We start from the raw sequence: 23,647 nt of genomic DNA on the forward strand, positions 1-23,647 counted from the left end.
AACAATCCTCAGTTATGCTGCAGCACTTGGTCACAACTACATTTCTCCTAGAGTGACAATGTCTTTTCATAATGTGGTCAAGGACGCACACCCATCAGAGCCACTTTTAGACACTTGGTCAAATCAGAATTTCCAGAATTGGGGTTCAGGAAAGGATTATCAAGTAACTAAGCATTTTGGTAATTCTTAAGTCCACTCAAGTTTGAGAATCACCATAATGTCTTTTTTATACTGACAATATTTCCAGTACCACAGTAGATGATTACAGTCACAATTTTTTTCTCTCTCACGTTTTGCTAATGTGAAAAAAGAAAATAAAGATTTTAGGTTTTTTTTCTTTGAGGAAAATACATTGAAATAGCCCAAATGTTATTTATTAAGGAACCAAACACATGTGATTTATTAAATTCACTAAAATCATTAACTTGCCCCAAATCTACCTTAATTCACCAAAGTGATTTTTGTTAGATGAGGGCCAAATCATATATGTATGGACAAAGAACACAATATTTAACATTATGTATCTAAAACTTAGATTGCAATTCTGAAGTGAATATTGTATATAAATACAAATATGATGTTTATCTAAAACTATAAAAAATAATATAGATGGTGATTTGGGGGAGTGTTTATAATACAATATGTGATTAAATAAAAGCAATTTTTAAATAGTATTTAAATTCATACTAACTTTAACCAAGATTACTTTTTTACTTTTATTAATTTCCACATTCCAGGTGTCATATTAGGAAAATTCACAGTTCAGAATTTAGGCAATAACCTGTTTACAAAAGTCAAAGTTAAAAAAAAATAATGCTCAATTATTTTTGTCCTTGGCTGACATTTTATACAAGATTGAACACCAAACTCTTTTCTGAACTGAAATAATGAAGCATTGGAAATTCTTGGTGGGGTTGCTTTGATTAATATTTGACACTTAGAAGTATGCAATATAATAATATCTAGGCATAATTTTAATAAAAAATGTGAACCTCTAAAAATGATTTTAGAATATGAAGAACGGGAAGAAATATTCCAATTGTTTATATTTTCTTCTCTCCTATTAAAATGTATAGAACAGTATCATCAAAAACTGAAGCTCTACATCATATAAATGTTGTAAAGATAGAGCTATGTCAAGAATATATAAAAATGAATGTTTTACATTTATCCTTAAATTTTAGTAATTTATTTTATTTAATGAATCTCATTGCTTAATTATTTACCTTTAAATATAGTGTAGAGAAACAGCAATCCAAATATTAAATGTTACCCTAGATATACACTTTTTAATCTGAGTTTGTAAAAATAAGATATTATTATGATTTTAACATTTTACCACTTGAACTTGAAGATATTCCTTTATGTTAATGTACTTTATAATTGTAATCAAAGTTGAAAATCAGCAAGAGACACTTAAAAATATATATAATTAAAGATACAGTTTATTCTTTGGAACTTCTTACTAATTCTAGTCATATTTCACAGAATAATATTCTTTGCCATTCTATGACTCTAATATTCATTACCTTAACATTTTTTAGTTCTCACTCATCACTGGAATTTCCAGACCAGGTATTTTAAAATTCAACAAGATAATTTACCATAATCATTCATAAGTATTATAATGTTGATAAAAATACCTCAATATTAATTCTCTAATCACTTAAACCTTTGTTTATATGTTTATGTAATAGTTATTTAATGATTATTATAAAGAACAAATTTTCAGACTTTAAGAGACAAAAGATTATAAAGCCCAATTCCTGCCCTTAAAAAAACTTGCATATTATAAAAAGGAAATGGACTTCTATAAATTACTTTAACACAAAGTAGTTTATTCTAATATCTCATTAAGACCTGTAGTGAAGGAATCTTCTAATCTTATATATCCTAGGGTTAGTGTAAAAGTATTGTCTTGCAAGGGAAGTGTCAATAAATCTTTAAGTATCACAAAGTGCAGAACTGAAAAATTTAGAAATCAAAAAGATTTGAATTTTATAAAATGTCCCTGTCTGACAAATGGCCCTGATTTTTCATGGTTTGGCATTTTTAAAATGTATCATCATAAATGAATGGGTTACACAATGTTGAGAATTACAAAACCATAAACACAATATGAGCTTCTTTATGTATATACACAAAAACTCATATAATTCAAGACAAATATTATCAATATTTATTTCTGAGGGCTGCAGTATATTATATTATTCTTATGCTGTTTATTCCTTAAATATTCTAGAATGTGTAGATATTATTTTTATAAGAGAGTAGCTTTTAAATTATGCCATATGGTTCCATATGATCCTATTCCAACTGAAATTTTATCACTAGGAGAAAACGGTTTCAAAAAAATTCCCTACCAGGATTAAAAATGGTTCATGTTCTAAGATATTAAAGTAAAATGAGGCCATAAAATAATATTACTGGCCTTTAAAAAAGATTAGAATAATACTTGTACATCTAACAAGTTGTCTCTCTCAGAATATTTTGTTTGGGGGCTTAGGCTGGAAGGGGGCCTTATTTAATGGAAGCACACAGCACCTGACACAAAGACTCACAGAAGTTTCACAAAACATTTCAGGAACAGTCCTGACCCTGTCATTTAAAAGTTCTTCAACTTTAGTTAGGTGACTTCCTATACTCTGAGCTTCAGTTGCTTGACCTGAAGAAATGTAGATTCTGATCCCTCATTCCTAGAGATAAAATATGAAGCCCACATGCCTGGTTTAAGACCTGGTGACCAGCAATCACTGAGATGTACAGCAGTAATAATGAAGATAATGATGATGATACCTATAATAAAGGCTACCAAAATGCAGTAAATGCCTAATATATGCGAATGAATGTTCTGATGCTTTATAAGCATTAATGTACTTTAACTTCATAACAATCCTGTGCTCTCTGTATCCTCTTTGGCACTTGTGGAAAATGAACCACTGATAAAATAAATACGTATTTGTACTAGTAAGAATCATAATAGCAGCAGTAGCCAACAGTATTATTGACAAGAATAATTAAATTGATAAAATCACTCATTGTAAATAAACAATAATGGGACATTCTTTTTTATTTTGTTTGGCCAATAAAATATAACAGTAAATTCCCGAAAGATGTTCCAATAATGTATAAATATATATCTTGCCAAAGATGACTACCTAAGGGTAACATTGATATGTTCTTCATACTTTATAAAGGTTATTTCTTCATGGTTACACCTAGTTTGTTTTTTTTTTTTAACTAGATGGATGGTGTATAAATGCCTGATGAGGGGGTCCTATCTGCAGTATTTATGGTACTCTTTGTCTTTGCATAGCCCACATGTGTTTAGATATCTGTATGTTTCCTAACACTCCTATAAAAAAATTAATCACAAATTTAGTGGGTTTAAAACAACACAAGCTATTATCTTGCAGTTCTGAAATTTAGGAGTTTGAAATGGGTCTCAATTTGACAAAATCAGATATTTGCAGGGCTACATTCTTTCTATAGGCCTCAGGAAGAAATATATTTACTTGCATTTTTCAGCTTCTGAAGGCTACCCACAGTTCTTGACCAATGGTCCCATTCCTCCAGCTTCAAACCAGTGATATTGGGCCAAGTCCTTCTCATGCTGCCATTTCTCTGGTGCTCACTCTTCTGCTTCCCTTTTCACTCATAAGGATCATTGTGATTAAATTGGGCCCAACTGGACAATCCATGATAATCTCCCCATCTCAAAGTCAGCTGATTAGCAATCTTAATTCTATCTGCAATCTTAATTCTTCTGTACCATATAACATAACATATTCATAGGCCTGGGGCTTAGGACACATACACTTTTGAGGTACCATTGTTCTGCCTACCACACCATCTGAACACTGCTTTCAGCTCTAGTTCCTTCTCTTCCTTTCCTAAAGCCTTTTGAAGTAAAATGGATATATGTACAGTATACTTTCTGCTTCTCTTCACACCATATTTGTAGAATAGCCTTGATTAAGTAGCTTATATGATCATTGTTTAGATTTCTCCATGATTCAAAGCAAATGACACATTAGAAAAATTTTCTAGGAGTCAATTAGTGGGAGCTTGAAAGTTCCTTTGAGAATGCAAAGAATTAGGGAAATGCAAATTATAATCTTTCCATTTTTAAAGTACTCTTTATTATTGGTATTTTATAATATATATATTTTAACAGTATCCATTTTTTTATTTTTTAGATATTTTTATTTCAGTAGTTTTGGGGAAAACAGGTAGTTTTTTGTTACATGGAGAAGTTCTTTAGTGGTTTTGGTGCATCCACCACCTAAGTAGTGTACACTGTACCTAATATGTAGTCTTTCATTCCTCATTCCTCTCCAACCCTTCTGCCTGAGTCCCAAAATTCCATCATATCATTCTTATGCCTTTGCATCCTCATAGCTTAGCTCCCATTTATAAGTGAGAACATACAATATTTGTTGTTCCATTCCTGAGTTACTTCACTCAGAATAATGGCCTCCAGCTCCATCGAGGTTGCTGGAAAGGCCATTATTTCATTCCGTTTTATGAGTGAGTAGTATTCCATGGTGCATACATACCACGTTTTATTTATCCACTCATTGACTGACGGGCATTTATGTTGGTTACATATTTTTGCAATTGCAAATTGTGCTGCTATAAACATATGTGTCCATGTGTCTTTTTCATATAATGACTTCTTTTCCTTTGAGTAGATACCCAGTAGTGGGATTGCTGGATCAAATGGTAGATCTACTTTTAGTTCTTTAAGGAATCTCCATACTGGTTTCCATAGTGGTTATACTAGTTTACATTCCCACTAGCAGTGTAAAAGTGTTCACTTTTCACATGGATACCAATATCTATTTTTTTTAACTTTTTAATTATGGCCATTCTTGAAGGAGTAAGGTAGTATCTCATTGTGGTTTTAATTTGCATTTCCCTGATAATTAGTGATGTTGAGCATTTTTTCATATGTTTATTGGCTATTTGTATATCTTCTTTTGAGAATTGTCTATTCATGTCATTTGCCCACTTTTTGATGGGATTGTTTTTTTTCTTGCTGATTTGTTTGAGTTCCTTGTAGATTCTGGATATTAGTCCTTTGTCAGATGCACAGTTTGCAAATATTTTCTCCCACTCTGTGGCTTGTCTGTTTACTCTGCTGATTAATCACAAGTGTATTACAACTTTGATGATTTTAAATACCCTAATGTTGATCATTAAAGACACAATTTTTCTAGCTTACATTGTAGATATTTTGCTTTCTTTTACTTTATTCACCTCCAAGGACCTTGAAAGTAGCAAAACTCTATAAATTTTTACTTTTATCAATTGGAAATTGTGCCAGTCTGTTGTATCCCTTGGAAAGAATGTCTCCATGTTGATTTATTAGTAGGTGATAATATCATATTTTATGTTGTATATTTTTCTGTTGAAAAACTAGAACCTTATTTATTTAGAAAATGGAAATGTCTACATGGGAAGAAAACCTTTCTGGTATGGGCACAAATATATATTTGCAAAAGAATTAAATGAGTTTATTTCAGATAAACATATAGGGGTTAAAGGGCCAGGGTTTCAAGACAGGCTGTCTAGGATTTTATTTTTTATTTTTTAAAATTTTAATTATTTTTTTGAAAGTCTTGCTCTGTTATCCAGGCTGGAGTGCAGTGGTGTGACCTCCACTCACTGCAACCTCCGCATTCCAGATTCAAGCAATTTTCCTGCCTCACTCTCTCGAGTAGCTGGGACTACAGGTGTGCGCCACCACAGCCAGCTAATTTTTTTTTTTGGTGTGTGTATTTTTAGTAGAGACAGGGTTTCGCCATGTTGGCCAGGCTGGTCTTGAACTCCTGACCTCAGGTGATCCACCCACCTAAGCCTCCCAAGGTGCTGGGAGATTACAGGCATGAGCTACCATGCCCAACCCTGAATTTTAAAAATCCATTTCTATCACTGACTAACTATATGGCCTGAAGCAAACAATGAACCTCGTTGTGCCTAGATTTCCCGCTTGTGACACATGGATAACATCACCTATGGAATCAGTGTTGTGAGAATTAAGTAAGATAAAGTATGTAGAGCATTTATCATAGTGCCTGACACCTGCTGCTAACAAAACTTTGTTTCAACTTTCTGGAAAATGAAATCTCATTTTGCAGAACAGTGGGAGGGATCTAATCTCCCGGAGACACAGTGGCAGGGAGTCACAGAGGGAGAAAGTCAGTTTATTTTAGAATACTTATCCAATCCTGATGACTTCCAGGACAATGTCTTGGTTTGGAGCTCCTGGTTCCTCGTGAATCCCAACACTATCAAAGAGAGTAAACTTTATGCCCAGAGCCTGTCCTTAGCTATAATTTTTTTCAACACCATTTTATTTTCAATCTGTATGTTTGTATGTTTACCTTCTATTTATGGCAGTAATGATTTTCTTATGGTAGTGATATAAAGTGCTCCTTTAAAATATATGACATTTAAGCTAAAAAAGGAGTCAGTCTAAGAAATATTTTTCCTGTACAAGAGGACAGGTAGAATAACCAAAAATTGAGGAAGGTCTTATGAGAATAACTGAAATTTGCAAAGCAGTGTCCCAGGGGACTGTACTCATGACTGCCTTCTGAAATGACTGGTGATTTTCTGGAACAGCAGTTATGCATCAGGAGTCACCCCCGGTAGCTAAAGAAAACACTCTTAACTGTTGCTTGTCCTTGCTAACTAGTTCTCATGGCTGAATTATTCAGACTTTTGTAAACTTAGCGTTTTTGAGTCATTTGATATTGGGTTAGGGTAAAGATAAAATGAAATAGAGCTGTTCAACTTGTTCTGTTCCTATTTCACTTAAATACAATCCCTGATGGTAGTATCCACCTTTTGTGTATCCCCTGAATTGAGCACAGGAGTGCACGAATAAATGGTTGAAGAATAAATGAATGACGGATAATTATCCCTCCATAAGATTATGGGGCCTTTACTCTTTCTCAACGAAGATCCTAAATTCCAAATGCTGAACAAAAGCTATTTTCATCTTTGCAGTGCTTTTGTTCAGATCAGAGATATTAATTGCATTACTATTATGCATCATGTATTATGAACCAACTAGTCTCATGGATAATTAATGTGAATATCAATATACATAATATTGCCTCTCCTAGGCATCAGAGAGGTTGCATAGCTGGCAAAAGGTGAAGTTCTGTTAGTGACAGAGCCAAGGCTTCATCCTGTACTTATTCAACTTCAAATCCAGTGCAACATATTTCTACGTTATTAAGAACTACTCAGTCTTTCTGTAGATTAATTAATAGGCTTATATGGAGGATGATCTATCCTATTATTCAACAAAATCATTGAGGATTTTTATTTTGTATTTTGTTTTTAAACATTGTATAATAGATTTATATGGGGCAAGAGCAAAACTAAAATATTGAAAAATGACACCTCAACAAATAGCCATGAAAATGTAACATTTTTAAAGCATGTACAAATATTAAATATATTAAAGCTACAAAACTGAAGTAAAACTAATAAAAGTAATGTATAAAAAACCTAGAAGTACATATATGACAGTTTTTTTCTAGTTTTTTTGTCTTTATGACATATTTTCAATTATGTTCATGTATTATTTTAGAAAAAGAAAAATAAAACAAAAGATATTAATATTCTAGGCACACATAGAGGATATTAAATTTTATTTGCTTTTAGACCCTAATCACACTTTTTCTCTCTACTTGCCCTAGAAGATATTGAAGATATTATAGTTCACTAAATATTCAAAGTTATATTAAAAGGTTGTAGGAATCTTAGCCAAAATAACTATACTACTTGTTATCAGATTAAAAGTTAATTTCATATTGGAAAACACCTTAAGATTTCTTTAGGTGTAAAAGCCTTCATGAATTTTAAAGATCTTTTTCATAATCAAATGAAGCTCTTCTGCAAACCAAAGAGTTTGAAAAAGATTACCAAAACCAGAGTGTTAGTTTAAGATTGGATATAAGAATTCTGAGGCTGTTCAGACATGTGGCATTCAGAAATGGCTACAACATTATTTGTCCTTTTTCATATACTTAATTAGCTACTCTAATGTCACTCTTGGTACTAACTAGTCAGCCAGCATCTATTAATGTGCTTATGTCTACTAAACTGATGCTAGAAGTTACCCTTTTCTTTAAAGAGCATTCCATCTGAGTACTAAAGCTACTATCATATTAATGTTGTTTTCTACATGTCCTGTTAAGCTAGTCAACCTAAAAGACATACAATTCATTCTTGTCTAAATTACTTGCATTTATATAAGTTAATGTCATTTTAGGTAGAAAAATATTTCAACAATAATTTACTTGGATGATTCTTAACAGCCCATATGCTTGCTTTAAACATGTTTCATTGACAAACAGTTCTAACATGAAAAAAAAATCTGTTTGTAGCCACAGTAGTCAAATAGCTCTTGATCTTGGAACATTTTGATGTATGAAATTCCAATATTTAAATGAGATGTCACTTACATAGTTTACATGATTATTGGCATAGTGGCAGATTTATATAGTCTAACATGTGAAATACCTTCAAAATAATATGATTAGTTGAGATGCACACGTGCTATTTAACTGCACAAACACACACATTCAAAATATTCTTATACAATTGATGCTTGAACAATGCAGGGGTTGGGGCAATGACCCCTGAGCAGTTGAAAATCCCCATATAACTTTGATTCCTCAAAAACTCAACTACTGCTGACTAGAAGCTTTACCAATAACATAAACAATCTATCAACACATATTTTGTACCTTATATGTATGATATACTATATTCTTACAGTAAAGTAAGCTAGAGAAAAGAAAGTGTATTAAGAAAATCATAAGGAAGATAAAATACGTTTACAAAACTGTACTGTATTTATCAATACTGTAAGTTTACATCATCTATTTATAGGATGAATTGCCCACCATTTCAAATGGTGGGCAACTGCAGCTGCAGACCTCATTCTACAATATGTATCAGGCAAATCACCTTTTGCTTGTAATGTCATGACTTTTCTCTTCTTCTTGGGAGTACTACCAGCATCACTATTGGTACTTCCTATGAGTCCCATGGCATTATTCAAGGTTTACAAGATGAAAAACATACAAGAACCACGAGACATCTCTTTGTACTGTGATATGCAATTTATTAGACAAACTACTCACTCAGATTTGACTGTCATCACACACCATTTTAGCAGATACTCCCAACACTTGATCTCACTGCAATAGCAGCAGGAGGTGGCCATAAGATTATTATAGCAGGACGCTATGTACTACAGTTAATTGTATGAAGTTATGATTTAATACTGCATCTTTATATTTGTTTACATTCTTCTTAAATGTGTATAACAACATGTATGGTCTGTAAGTGTTTGGGTAACTATGTTTTAATAAATTTTAAGGTTTTATAATAGATTTGTATATATTTTAAGGTAGCAAATAATAAAACAGACTAGTATCGACATAATTTTATGCATTCATGACATACCTAACTTCCTTATGTTTTTATATTTCTAGGCTACCCAGTTCATCAGTGAGTTTTTTCAAATTGTTGCAAATATCCAAAAAATTTCCAATATATTTATTGAAAAAAATCCACATATAAGTAGACCCATGAAGTTCAAATCTGTGTTTTCAAGAGTCAACTGTATTTACAATTCTCTATGCACTTTCCTACTTCCATTTCATTCACACACACTTTACTTTCCCTAATAGATAACCACTTTCTCATTTTCCTCTCATTTTCACTAGCACAACCCTAACTCACCCCAACTGAATAGATGGAATTAATCTAAAGGAATTAAAGAAATAAGCAAATTGTGTGTGCTCTAGTCAACTCCCAATGCCATTTTCCCTATACTATAGCCCCTTAATTTTCTGTTCCTATTAATTCCCTCCCTCTCACTCAATGAAAATATGGCCACCAAGACTGGATCATAACTTTATTTACACTATGGTATGCATAATACTAAAGAAAACATAACTAAAAGCAGTACTACCTATTTCTGGCTGAAAGAATCATTCTCTCAAGAACTAGTTGCCATTTAACAGAGATGACAAATTTGTTCAAAAGAACTTATTTCTCTATCAATGTTGAGACAACAATGCATCCCATAGTTAAATAAATATTTGTTAAACAATGTCTAAGAGGAAATTGAAGAGACAGTGTTGCAGAATCTCTCACACATTTAAATATCCTAATATGCATATTCAGAACATTTCCCCACAGAATTTTTTCTCCAAAGGACATATAGCGTATGCTACAGAACACGGTTTGGGCAACAGAGTACTAAAGGAATAAAGCCTTGGAAGTCTGTGTCCATATATTTCAGGAATTGACGATCAGGTAAGAAAAGTATAAGTCAACTTTCATAATGTCCCACATGGCAACTCACCTACTCACCCAGCAACAGCCATAATTGTCAATCACAGAGCACCAATTTTGTTCCAAGTATACTATTTGTTTTTTTCATCTTTTCCAGAAGAAAAAACGTGAGGTATAGAGAGGTCTTATAATGAAGCTACATAGGGCCTTACAACCACTAAGTGAAGCAGCCATTAGATCATTTCTGCAACAGATCAGAATATGATTCTAAGAGGTCATTACTACATGCAAACACAAAATACATCCTTACTGAAAGCAGAAATGTAATGTGTGCTAACTGCTAACTTCTTAGCAGACTAGTCCTCATAAAAGATATAGATAAGCAGCCCCTGTTTTCTTTCCATAATTATAAATGCTTCCTAATTACCCATATATTGCTCAGAAATAGAAATTTGCTTAATGGAAGCTTTCTATTATTATGTTGACCTTCACAGATCTAGGTGAGACATTGTATATATTTATACCCTATAGGGACTAAATTACTTCAGAAATCATTTAGGCAATTCTGAATATGTCACTAAAGCTTTATTCATAGAACTATATCAACTATTACTCTTTTACCTGTATGATGATATTAGAAATGGCTTCATCACAAAAATCATTAAGACACTGATACAGAAGGGAAGTACTGGGAAGGGTGTGGTCCCTTTAAATGATACTGAAAGTGGGAAGGGAAGTACTGGGTAGAGGAGGGTGTGGTCCCTAGCTAGGGCTCTATTCCCAGGCCTGTGCCCACGGACCTAAGTAAGGACAGGCATTTTTGTTTTCCTGCCCAAATACTGCATTTTCCAAGACCACCCTGGCTTGCCACACCCCCATCCTGTGCCTATAAAAGATCCTTAGACCCTAGCAGGTAGGTGGCTGGACTTCGAGAGGAACGCACTGGTGTCTTCAGTCAAGACAAGAAACAGAAGCTATGAAAGAAAAGTATATTTGACACAATGAGTGTTAAAAAGTGTTCAACAGCAGCAAATATTACAATCAAAATTATTTAACAAATAAGTGATAAAAGAAAAATATTTGTGATGCGTAAGACAAAGTTTACATTTTAAATATGTAATGTGGTCTTACAAGTTTTTAAGACAAAAAGCACAAGAGAAATATGAATGAATGATATGAATATATAACACACAGAAGAAATCAAAATGCCAAAGAAATATATGAAAAGCACTCAATTTCAACAGAAAAATGCTAATTAAAATAATAGCAAAATATCACTATGAAAATGCTTTGTGTGATGAGCATGAATAGACAGAGGTTCCTCTAAACTGCTGGAGGAACTGTGAATTTTGCTCACATTTTTATGAGAGTAATCTCATAATACATATTCAACAATATCTCATGAGAGAGAAATAAAATTTCTAATTTATTTAATTGGAATTTTTTTTTCTGAAAGCTGAGAGCATTGCTATCCAACAGAAAATTTAATTCAAATCACAAATGCATGGCACATATGTTATTTTAATGTTTTTAGCAACCATATTGCAACAAATAAAAAGTAAATTAATTACAATAATACTGATTTTATTTCATCAAATAAATTCAAAATGGTATAATCTTAACATGTAATTAATATAAAAATTATTGAGATTTTACATTCTATTTTTTGTGCTCAGTCTTTGAAAACTGGTGTGTATTTTACATTTACAGCACATTACAATCTGAACCAGACATATTTTAAGTCCTCAACAGCCACTTGTCTAGAGGCTACAGTGTTAGGTAGCAGAGCATACAGTTTTCTGCCCATCAGAATATAGAAAACATGTAAGATCATAGCAATCTGACTTGACAGAAATATCTGCACCTTGGGAGGCCAAGGCGGGCAGATCAGCTGAAGTCAGGAGTTCATGACCAGCCTGGTCAAAATGGTGAAACCCCGTCTCTACTAAAAATACAAAAGTTAGCCAGGTGTGTTGGCAGGTGCCTGTAATCCCAGCTATCTGAGAGGCTGAAGCAGGAGAACTGCTTGAACCCAGGAGGTGGAGGTTGCAGTGAGCTGAGATCGCACCATTGTACTCCAGGCTGGGTGACAACAGCGAGAAACTATCTCAAATAAATTTAAAAATTTAAAAACAAATCTTATATGAAACAACTATGATGTAACAAGAATTGCCTGAAGTTATATTACCAACCTGTTTTAATGTGTTTTTGTCTAGCAATAGTCAGTCTCTTGGATTCAGACAGGAAGAATAGAGCTAGAAAGACTTATTCAGGAGCAGAGCTTTATCAAGTAGTTGTGACAGTAAAATAGATGGATCAAGGAGTCAAAGCAAATGCAAAGACAGGATTTTAATGAGGATGAATGGATTCCAATGTAGATAAAAAGGAAGGGATGATATATAGAAAGTAAAGCTAGGGAATAATTCAACACTGTACCAAGGTTTTCACAGAAAGAAGTATCAGCTATTTATTCTCCATTAAGATCAATACCAAAAAGAAAAAGAAAAAAGGAAAGAGGAGAGGAATGGGAAGAAGAGAAGGAGGAGCTCTAGAAACATAGAAGAAGGAATGAAAAAAAAAAAAACAAGACAGAAATTCTTTTCTGTTTTCCTTTTCTTTTCTTTTTCTTTTTAAATTATACTTTAAGTTCTAGGGTACATGTGCACAACGTGCAGGTTTGTTACATATGTATACATGTGTCATGTTGATGTGCTGCACCCATTAACTCATCATTTACATTAGGTGTATCTCCTAATGCTATCCCTCCCTCCTCACCCACTCCATGATGTTCCCCATTCTGTGTCCAAGTGTTCTCATTGCTCAATTCCCGCCTATAAGTGAGAACATGCAGTATTTGGTTTTCTTTCCTTGCGATAGTTTGCTCAGAATGATGGTTTCCAGCTTCATCCATATCCCTACAAAGGACATGAACTCATCCTTTTTTATGGCTGCATAGTATTCCATGGTGTATATGTGCCACATTTTCTTTATTTTATTTTATTTTATTTTATTTTATTTATTTATTTTTTTGAGACACAGTCTTGCTCTGTCGCCCAGGCTGGAGTGCAGTGGCACAATCTCGGCTCACTACAAGCTCTGCCTCCCAGGTTCATGCCATTCTCCTACCTCAGCCTCCCAAGCAGCTGGGACTACAGGTGCCCACCACCACAGCCGGCTAATTTTTTGTGTTTAGTAGAGATGGGGTTTCACCGTGTTAGCCAGGATGGTCTCGATCTCCTGACCTTGTGATCCGCCCACCTTGGCCTCCCAAAGTGCTGGGATTACAGACATGAGTCACTGCACCTGGCCACCACATTTTCTTAATCTGCTCTATCATTAAGGGACATTTGGGTTGGTTCCAAGTCTTTGCCATTGTGATAGTGCCACAATAAACATATGTGTGCATGTGTCTTTATAGCAGCATAATTTATAATCTTTTGGGTATATACCCAGAGCCCGCATTGCCAAGAAAATCCTAAGCCAAAAGAACAAAGCTGGAGGCATCATGCTACCTGACTTCAAACTATACTACAAGGCTACAGGAACCAAAACAGCATAGTACTGGTACCAAAACAGAGACATCAAAATAGAAGAGAGCCCTCAGAAATAATACCACAAATCTACAACCATCTGATCTTTGACCAACCTGACAAAAACAAGAAATGGGGAAAGGATTCCCTATTTAATAAATGGTGCTGGGAAAACTGGCTAGCTATATGTAGAAAGCTGAAACTGGGTCCCTTCCTTATACCTTATACAAAAACTAATTCAAGATGGATTAAAGACTTAAAGGTTGACCTAAAACCATAAAAACCCTAGAAGAAAACCTAGGCAATACCATTCAGGACACAGGCATGGGCAAGGACTTCATGACTAAAACACCAAAAGCAATGGCAACAAAAGCCAAAATTGACAAATGGGATCTAATTAAACTAAAGAGCTTCTGCACAGCAAAAGAAACTACCATCAGAGTGAACAGGCAACCTACAGAATGGGAGAAAATGTTTGCAATCTACCCATCTGACAAAGGGCTAATATCCAGAATCTACAAAGAACTTAAACAAATTTACAAGAAAAAAGTCAAACAACCCCATCAAAAAATGGGCAAAGGACATGAACAGGCACTTCGCAAAAGAACACATTTGTGCAGCCAACAGACACATGAAAAAATGCTCATCATCACTGGCCATCAGAGAAATACAAATCAAAACTACAATGAGATACCATCTCACACCAGTTACAATGGTGATCATTAAAAAGTCAGGAAACAACAGGTGCTGGAGACGATGTGGAGAAATAGGAACACTTTTACACTGTTAGTGGAACTGTAAACTAGTTCAACCATTGTGGAAAACAGTGTGGTGATTCCTCAAGGATCTAGAACTAGAAATACTATTTGAAGAGACAGAAATTCTTAAACACATAAGAAAATCTACACATTAAAGTGTATTACTAATGGAATTCATAGAGCTATTCTCTAAAAGTTTTCATAGCAGAAACCCCCCCTTTGGTGTGATGCCATCAGCTTTTGAGAACAATTGTTGTAGTGACACTGATCTTAAAGCAACAATGAGAGTAAAATGCTTTCCTTGATGGCACATCTTCAGCTGCTTATCAGACAGCCGTATTTCTAAAGGGCGTCTCCATGGCCTCCATCACCTTACCTTCCTCCACTCATTCCCATTCAGCTCTCATCCCCTTTACTAAAGCTACTTACTTCTCTCTCTAAGGTCATCTGTAAGTTTCATGATACTAAATCCATTGGCTAAATTTCAGGCTTCAATTTGCCTGACCTATCAAAAGAATTTAGGCCAGTTCACCATTGTACCTTCCTGAAACATTCTATGTTTTAATTCTTATCACTATATTTTTCTTTTCCTTCTTTTTTTTTTTAGCCTCCCCTCAGTCATATTGAGCAACTCCTCCTTCTGTATGAACACTGAAATGTTTGCTTTCCACAGGTCTCTATCCTGGGTCATCTTATCTATGTTATCCTATTCATTGTTATAGTTTTAAATACAATGTTTTTCTTAATTTTATATCTCCAGTCTGAGCTGCCTTTCTGACATCCAGATCCTAAAATCAAACTGCTTACTTGACATCTTAACATGACTATTTCTCATGCTCCTCAAATGTAACGGGTTTGAAATTGAAATGACATTCTCTCATGTCCTCCCGGTGTCCTCTTGTTCCTTCATTCCTTTCCAATGGAGTAAATGACACATTCTGGATTCTCCTAAGTTTACAGACCACAACCCTAGGTGTCATTCTTCACATTTCTGTCCCCCTCAGACTCCAAATCTATTATATCACGAAAGGTATGTAAGTAATAGTTCTTAATACATCTGTCCACTTCTCCCTGTATTTTTACTCCTTGCAGACCCCTAATTGTTTTACAACTTCCATCGTTGCCCTTTTCCAATTAATTTTATCAACAGCAGCTCATGTGATCTTCTAACACAAAATCTAATCATGCCATCCCTCATTAAAAACTCTTCAAGAGCTCCTCATTATACTTGGAGAATTTTTTACACAAATTTATGCAATTAGGTTTTGGTTTACTTTTCAGATTCTTCTCCTCACTCATTATAATAACATTGTGAGTGTAACCTTGTCGCATCTTGAAAAAATTTTGTCTTTCTGTGTCTCATTTCTTCACTGACATCATTGGACTTAATTGATCACACCTGAACTTCATTAATTTGTTCCTGTCTCTGAAGTTTAGCAAGAACACACTGAATTCTTATTTTCTAAGGTGAACATTAATAACACACTATGTATAACTTAATGGAGATACTATACTTTCTACTCCATTGCAGACAAATGGGTTGGTAAAAGACTAATCTCTAAAACACAGTACTTGTATTGCTTCATACTGATATTAATCCACTGAGATTGTATATAAAGTTTTCACAATGGCCTGTTCATGGTGCCGTATTTTTTCATATACTGGGGGGGTTGAAGATAATCCCTAGTTTTATATCTCGTCTTCCTCTTTTACTAAGTAAACACACTTTGTGACATTTACTAAGATAAATGCCCCAACCATTCTCTCACTAATGTATGCCTCAATTTAAATATATTTTTAAAACTTGCCAGAAACAGTATGCTATAAAATTTTCGGATAAATAAAAATATCCTGTTAACAAAACATGGGAAAAAGTTGTTATAAATTTATAGCTACATAATTCAAAGCTCTAAACCTTTTAATAGTGTTTAATTCTTATATTACTAACCTTTGAATGAATTATTTTCTCTCCAGTTCTAAGGATTTCAGTTTGAAAACATAAAAATAAATGCATGGACATTCTTCAAATTTCACTAATAAAGGCAGGGCACCCGAAATATGCTCATCTGCAGGACCACCAGACTTACTCACACTCTATTCATAGTGCATGAAAGGAACAGACTTAATTATCAGATTGTTTAATTTTCAATGGAAGATACATAGAAGACATCATTTTAACAATAACAACAACTTTTGAAAAGAGAAGCTGATAGCTGGCAGTTTTTGAGAAATAAAGGTATGCTGGCCCAAACTTTTTTTTCCTCCCAAAAAGAGAAATTCACTCAAAGTAGTTCATGTAAGGAGAAGTTCATGTAAGGATACTATAAGCAATTTCATGGACAGATAAGATCAAAAAAACAAGTGCAGCTGCTCTGTCACTAGAAATCAGAAATCGAGACTACTCCCTTTGTCTTTCGGTCTCCTCAGTTCTCTCATCACAACTTCTTTCTGTTTAGCCATCTTAAACATGAGGTAACTAACTGTCATCTTATACTGTATACTGAATCTTCCACTGACAATAATCTCATCTTTTCTTAATCTTCTACTGACAAGAATCTTTATTCTTTCGTTTAATAAGACAAAAGGACTTTGTGGCTTATACAGATTATATATGTGGCTTATACTTACACAGATTCAACAAATCTATATAAGCCTGACAACACGCGGCACTGGCCATTAAGCAACCAGTTGGCTGGCTTGCATCATGTGCCTATTCTTGGCCCAAGTGACTGTTTCTGGGAATCTGAATAATTGTCCTCATTTTACTTTATTTAAATGGCTGTGGATCTATAGGACGTGATAAAGGAAAGGTCTCTGACCTACAAATAAGTACTTAAAGTAGTGAAAGTTCTAAGCTTTTACTAAGAAATTAGGAGAGAATTAAAGAAATTATCCCATTAACTGAAACCAGGGTAGATTTTGCCTCAATTTTATCTCACTTACTTTTTTTTACAATAGCGACCTAATAATTTACTAACTGTACTAAAAACCCATTCATCTCCCAATATTTTGAACTGCATCAATATATTAAATCTAAATAAAATGTAATCAATAGAAAATGTGTAATCTTAGAGATTCTTCGGACAGTAACAATAAATATTCTACAACTGCCATTTCAATGATTTTATAGAATCATGCCCTTGTGTGTTTCTCCACCCCCAATCCTAGAAAAAAAAACATAAAAATCATGGTGAATTAAAAGTTCACCTTTAACAGTTTAGAAAAGCTTCCATAGATGAAAGAACACAGTGAATTATTAAATATTTTCATATGACTATACTGAACAATACGACTTCTTGTCCAGAGTAGACACTACTCTTCTGACACCCTCACTTATCAACTAGTATGATTCCCATTTCATATGAATTCAAAGTAGAAACACAATAAACAGAAGCTATTATAAGATGGTTAAAATTTCAAGTGGTCTTGACACCACATTATTCCTCTGAAAATTAGACATGATCCTACAACTAAAAAGGAATGAGAATATTGCTCCCGACCAAAGGAGGAATTGTCCTCAGCATGTATCAGATAAAAAAAAAAATGAGGCATATAGTAAATGGAATTCCAAGTCAGAGACTGTTCTTATACTTTTCAGTGTGTCTCTATATAAAAACAAAGCAATGGGAATTAATAATATGGGAAAATGGCAGAGACACTTAGAAGAAACAAAGATATGACACATAGCATGATGAAACATAACAACATATTTTAATGAACTAGATAGAAAGGAAATCTTGTAAAAGATCACAAAGCATTGATTAATTACTCTTCATGATTACAGAGGGAAGTCATCTTTCTGGATCATTTCAGTGCAGAACACTTAGAAACAACAAAGAGATTTCAATTCAGGGGTAAATGTCTAAAAGGCTCATTATTTTTCCCTGACTAAAAACTAATTACTGGAGGGGTATAATTCCATATGATATCTGATATTTTCACCACCAGTACTAATTTCAATGTCTGCACTAAAGCTTAGATACCATTCTTTATATTTAAAACAGGAAAGAATTACAAGGCCAAATAATAACTTAATTTTTAAATAATAACTTATGAAATGTTTGCCCCTTCTATTCTTATTTCATAGCTGTCTCCAAAATTAATGCAAGATACTCTATATTCTATGAAGAAAGCAGTAAATTAGTAAGTGTAACTTAGGTGACAAAGCAACAACCATTTAAACTCTTAAAACGTGATTTATTTTTGTCAGGAATGATGTTCCTCATTTTAGTTTGGAATTTTGTTTTAACCCAGCAGTAAATATTTTGGTAAAATAGATTCTTCATCTTCCTATAAGTTGACGTATTCCACAGTTTTTCTGTTTGATGCTTATTTTTTTCAAATATATTTATATATTATGTAAACTGAGTCACACAACTGGTACTCAGATATGAGAAAACAGAGCATGCTCTCATTTTGTCCTATTAAATTCCTTTATTCTTTCCTGCAACTGCTCTAGTTTAATGGCCTTTTAATCAGCCTATCCTTAGTTCTTCTCATTATGAATTTCTTTTTTTCTCCTCTCAGAACTATTAACCACAATATCTCCCCAAGGATACAGCAGTGTCTTTATACAAGAGGCCATACCTCCTAATATTTTTGGTATGGGAGCTTGATTGCTTCACCCATTAAGTTGTCCCTCAAGTCAGTATGAGGCAATCAGTATGAGGCAGTTTTTCGATAAGAACTCTCACTCTTATACAAGCAAATATGACACTATTGATCAATGACCTAAGAATTAATATAACAACTAGCATGTATAAAGCAGTTACTATTTGTTACGAGACCCTGAAAAGGACTTCACCTGCATTTTCCCGTTTAATCCCCCAAACAACTTTCATATAAAGGTTTTCTTCTCTCGGATTTTGTTTTTTAATAAACAAAATAAAACTGAGATAGTGACAGATTTCATTATTTATTCAAGGTCATAGGTAAGGCAGGCAATTAAACTGGGACTAGATCTGAGGCAGTATGAGTCAAAAGACCATCATAAATAGGGCATAACCACCTACAATACGATAGATATTGCAGAAAAGGTTCCTCTACTGTCCCAGGTGTAACGTTGAATATGCTGATATTTAACCCTGAAATCTTCAGCAACTGCATTTTTCAGAATTATTCCTTATTATGGTGAAGATATTCTAAAAGCACTCCTTGTCTTTAAAATCCTAGCAAAAGTGACCTTATCAGAACATTTCCAGACTGGTCTGAAGAAAGAAAGTTTTTCCAGCCACCAGCATGGAACCAGGTTATTTCCTTCGTGGAACAAATGTAGGACGTTGGCTATGTTGGAAGATTGCAGTCAAAGCAAAAAGCTTCAATCTTTAAGAACTTCAAGCTAGAGGACAGAGACCTAGACAAACCATGTTTCTCACAAGTTATGTATAAGCATCCAGCATAAGGTGAAACAGTCTAAATGCTAGTTCCACCCTTTCATGCTTTCTGTTCTTAAGCAAATCATTTATTAAAATTTCATCAGATGCATCAAATCATATCAATAAAAATTTAAAAAAAAAACTATGGGGTGGAGGAAAATCTGTGATTTAATAAATAATCACTCCCTAATTAAAATAGCAGTTAATAAGTTTTTCAAATCATTAGTTTTGGAATAAAACAGGGAGAATCTCTCTTTTGGACACTGATAGCAAATATCTAGTTAAATACAAACCAGAAAATACATTCTAAGTGGAATTTTCACCCATCATGCATCATTCTTACCTTGTTTGAGAACTGGGTATTCTATTTTTCTTGCTTCCATTAAAGAACTAATTGGAAACTCAACAGTTAATAAATCTCTGATGGCAGGATACACTAATGTTGTCCAGCAGCACATTCTACCTCCTGCTAGAAATATATCTTCCTAGGCATGAAACTGTGTTTACCATTTTACACTCTTCTTATTACTACATGACTCTTGTGGCGGAACAAAAGTTTATTGTTAAGTTAATGAATGGGTGACCTTCAAATAGTTACTAGTTATAAAACCATGAGCAACTCACACTGTGGATCTCAGTGCTCTCTTCTCTAAATGAAGCAGTTGGACCAACTGACCCCCAATGTGCCATATTAAGATAGTTATTGGAGAGAGAGGGAGCTCTCCATTAAAAACAAACAAAAAAATCATTGGATTTATAAAAGCTAGAAGATTAGAATATTACTCATATCAAGAATATGAACATGGGATAATGTCAAAAGACAATTCGTTGTTAGAAACATTTCATTATGTTGGCCAGAAAAGGAAGCAACTGAAGCAAGTGATAAATACTGTATGGAGGACCCAAGGAGATGGGGAGGGGGGGAATGCATGGGAGGAACAAGAAAAACTGGAATGCTATAAATACTGATTCACATTACTCTTGCATTATTCACAATAGCAAGTGCCTCAAAGTGTTGCTTAGTATCAAGTGAAATAAAAGCCATTTTCTGTCTAAACTGCTTAATCTAGAAGTTTGAAACAAACTGTACCCCATTCTCTAACAGAATTGTTAAACTGAAATTACAAAAGAGGTAATCTGCTCAAAGTTCGAAACACATGGTTGGTTTTATCTGCAGATGCTAGCAAAGGCTGCTCTGCTGCAGACCATCAGAGTCACAGTTTCCAAGAATGTCAATATGCAATAGTTAAAATACTAATATATTAAGACATCATGGGCTCTAAGTCCTTTCTTGTCATTTTTCATTGACACAAATATACTTCTTATTTAACTTAAAGCAATCCCTAAAGTTTATTTATGTAAAAATGCACTAGCCAACAGAAATAGCTAAAACCAAAATTACATTACCTAAAAAGTTCTAGAAAGGTATGAGAAATTTATTTCTATTCAGCAAATTAAGGGAATTTTACTCAGAATATACTTTCTTGTTGCATTTCTCACCAAGAACACTCCAGTAATATTAATACCTAAGTGAAGTTTTAATTTAAAAAACATTTTCATATCAAATAATTTGCAAATGCATTTGAAATGCTTCAAAAAGAACTAAATAAAACTTCCTTAACGTCCATTTGAAAATGTAAATCTACTGCATTCAACCAAGTTGACTGTTTTCCTTTGACCAAGTTAGTAAAGCCAGTGGATTAGGGAGGTGGTGTTGGTAGAGCTTCTCTGCAAAGCTGCCTGCCCAAGAAGCAAGGCACTTACAGTCCGCGCTACCAATTCACCAGGCTGGGCTTTGTCAGGACGGGCAGGTAAATGGGTGACGCTACAAATGAGCGGTTTTGCTGTGTTTACCGACTGTTGAAAATGATTACGTATAATTTTAAAACGCGCATTTCTTTAAAACAGGTTCCAAAGTGACTTTAGAAACTACAGGACCCTGACCCGGGTGCTGGGGAAAGTTCCAGCTCCTCAGAAGTTGCAGACACTGAGGGTGGCCCGCTGGCCAGAACTCCCAGCGCGCTCCCTCCTCGTGGCGTGCAGATGCCCCTCAGAGAAGTTAGGAACAGAAGAACTCTCTGGTCTGCCCGGCGGCAGGATAAAAGGATAAAAGGGAAAGCCCTATCTCAGGAACGCCCTTGCCTCAGTGCCCGAGTGCAGTTGCTGTCTAACGATGGCCCTTGGTCTCCGCAGAGCCCCGTAGCCTGGCCTCCGCGTCAAGCCCCTCCGAATGCGCAACTACCCACCTGGGGGCGCTGGGCCGCAGGCGGCCGGGTCCGGGCTTCCAAGCCCCTTGCCCGGCGCTGCAGGCAGCATTGTGGCGGCTGAAGCCGAGGGGCCTGCGCACTGCTGCCCGCCGAGCGCTGCCTGAACTCTCCCGGCCAGAGACTCCTCGCGATTTTCTTTTCCTTTGGCCCTCGGCTCCCCCCAGCCCGCTTGCCACCCGGGGCGGCTGCGGCCAGGTCTCAGGAAACGCAGCCCCGGGGCTCATGCCCGCAAGGCCAGGGCTCCGCTCTGCTGGGCGCCCAGAGGAAGTGAAACTGCTCAGGGGCCTGCTCTTGCATCCCTTCTCAAAAGGCCGCTTTGGTTTCTTATAACACTTCTGCTTTTATTTCCTTCCTCACCTTTTCACCTAGGATATATTTAGGCCTCTGTTCCTGTAGCTCTCCTTGTCCCTTTCTAGGTCTTCCACACTGCCATATTACCCCCACTTCCAGGCAGACGTAAGGAAACCAGAAGTGAACATTTGCTGGAAAGACAGAATGATTAGATAAATAGATGAGTAGATACATGGATGATAGATACATAGATAGATATGGAAATGAAGCTACAGATACTGTAATTTTTAAAATATTTCATTTTACAGACTTTCTAGGCTAGGTTCGTAAATTGAAAAGTGATTTAAAAATCCCATATAAAATGTATTTCTTACTCCTGCTCCAACTCAGAAATAGACCCAGTAAAAAATTATTTATGGCTCTAAATAGCCCCTCCAAACAAAAGTTTGTTTGCTTGTTTTAAAGATGGTGATACATCAAAGCAGTTGTCCCAGAACCTTAAAGTGAATGTCTCTTCCCTCAAGCACGTCTAAACTAGTCATTTGCCTTTTGAAGTTGAAGATATTTTTTGACTATCAATTTGGTAATAATACATAGTTTAAATGTTCCTCTCCTTTTCTTATGAAAGGAAGGCTTTCTTTGAAACTTTCTCTCGGATGAAGTGGTTTTTAGGAATAGTATAAATATCAAGTATCAAAGAAAACGTTAATTTTTTCACATAAATGAACTTATTAGAACTTTCTAACAATGTAGAAAACTTGGAGAAGTATGTGAAATGTCCAAAAACCTTGAAAACAATTATAGGTTGTATTGTATTTATCTGATTTCCAGTAGTTTCTTTAACATCATTATTAATATTATGTTGATTTTCTGAACTTTATATAATGGAACAAAAGATTTATTCTGACTTATGAAATACTATTATATTGAAAAAATGGTTGTCTTCTATATAGGCCTGTTAACAGAGAGACTTCAGCATCATGGGCAAAAACAGAAATTTGGATTGCAGGGTTTGGGTGGTGGTCAGTTTTCAGAAACTCAATTCTTAGGAAAGTATGTCTTAAACAAACCCACTGGAGAAAAGAATATTCTAA

The 23,647-nt window shown here is 34.7% G+C and overlaps 1 protein-coding gene across 3 annotated transcripts in view; it reads right to left on the reverse strand.

The window, feature by feature from the left end:
- LOC105486347 (B cell scaffold protein with ankyrin repeats 1) overlaps window positions 1-22,496 on the reverse strand; it is a 316,935-nt gene extending 294,439 nt beyond the window's left edge. Inside the window, exon 1 of one of the 3 annotated variants that reach the window (XM_071093247.1) lies at window positions 22,242-22,496. In XM_071093247.1, coding sequence (XP_070949348.1) covers window positions 22,242-22,311 — 70 coding nt within the window. In that variant the 5' untranslated portion in view covers window positions 22,312-22,496. Of the gene's footprint in view, window positions 1-20,338; window positions 21,399-22,241 lie in introns of those variants that run through there. The other 2 variants (XM_011749205.2, XM_071093246.1) reach the window with 2 other exon arrangements.
- Window positions 22,497-23,647: the final 1,151 nt, after the last annotated feature.

This window comes from Macaca nemestrina, chromosome 3 (genome assembly GCF_043159975.1).
Source record: "Macaca nemestrina isolate mMacNem1 chromosome 3, mMacNem.hap1, whole genome shotgun sequence".
Classification (NCBI taxonomy): Eukaryota; Metazoa; Chordata; class Mammalia; order Primates; family Cercopithecidae; genus Macaca; species Macaca nemestrina.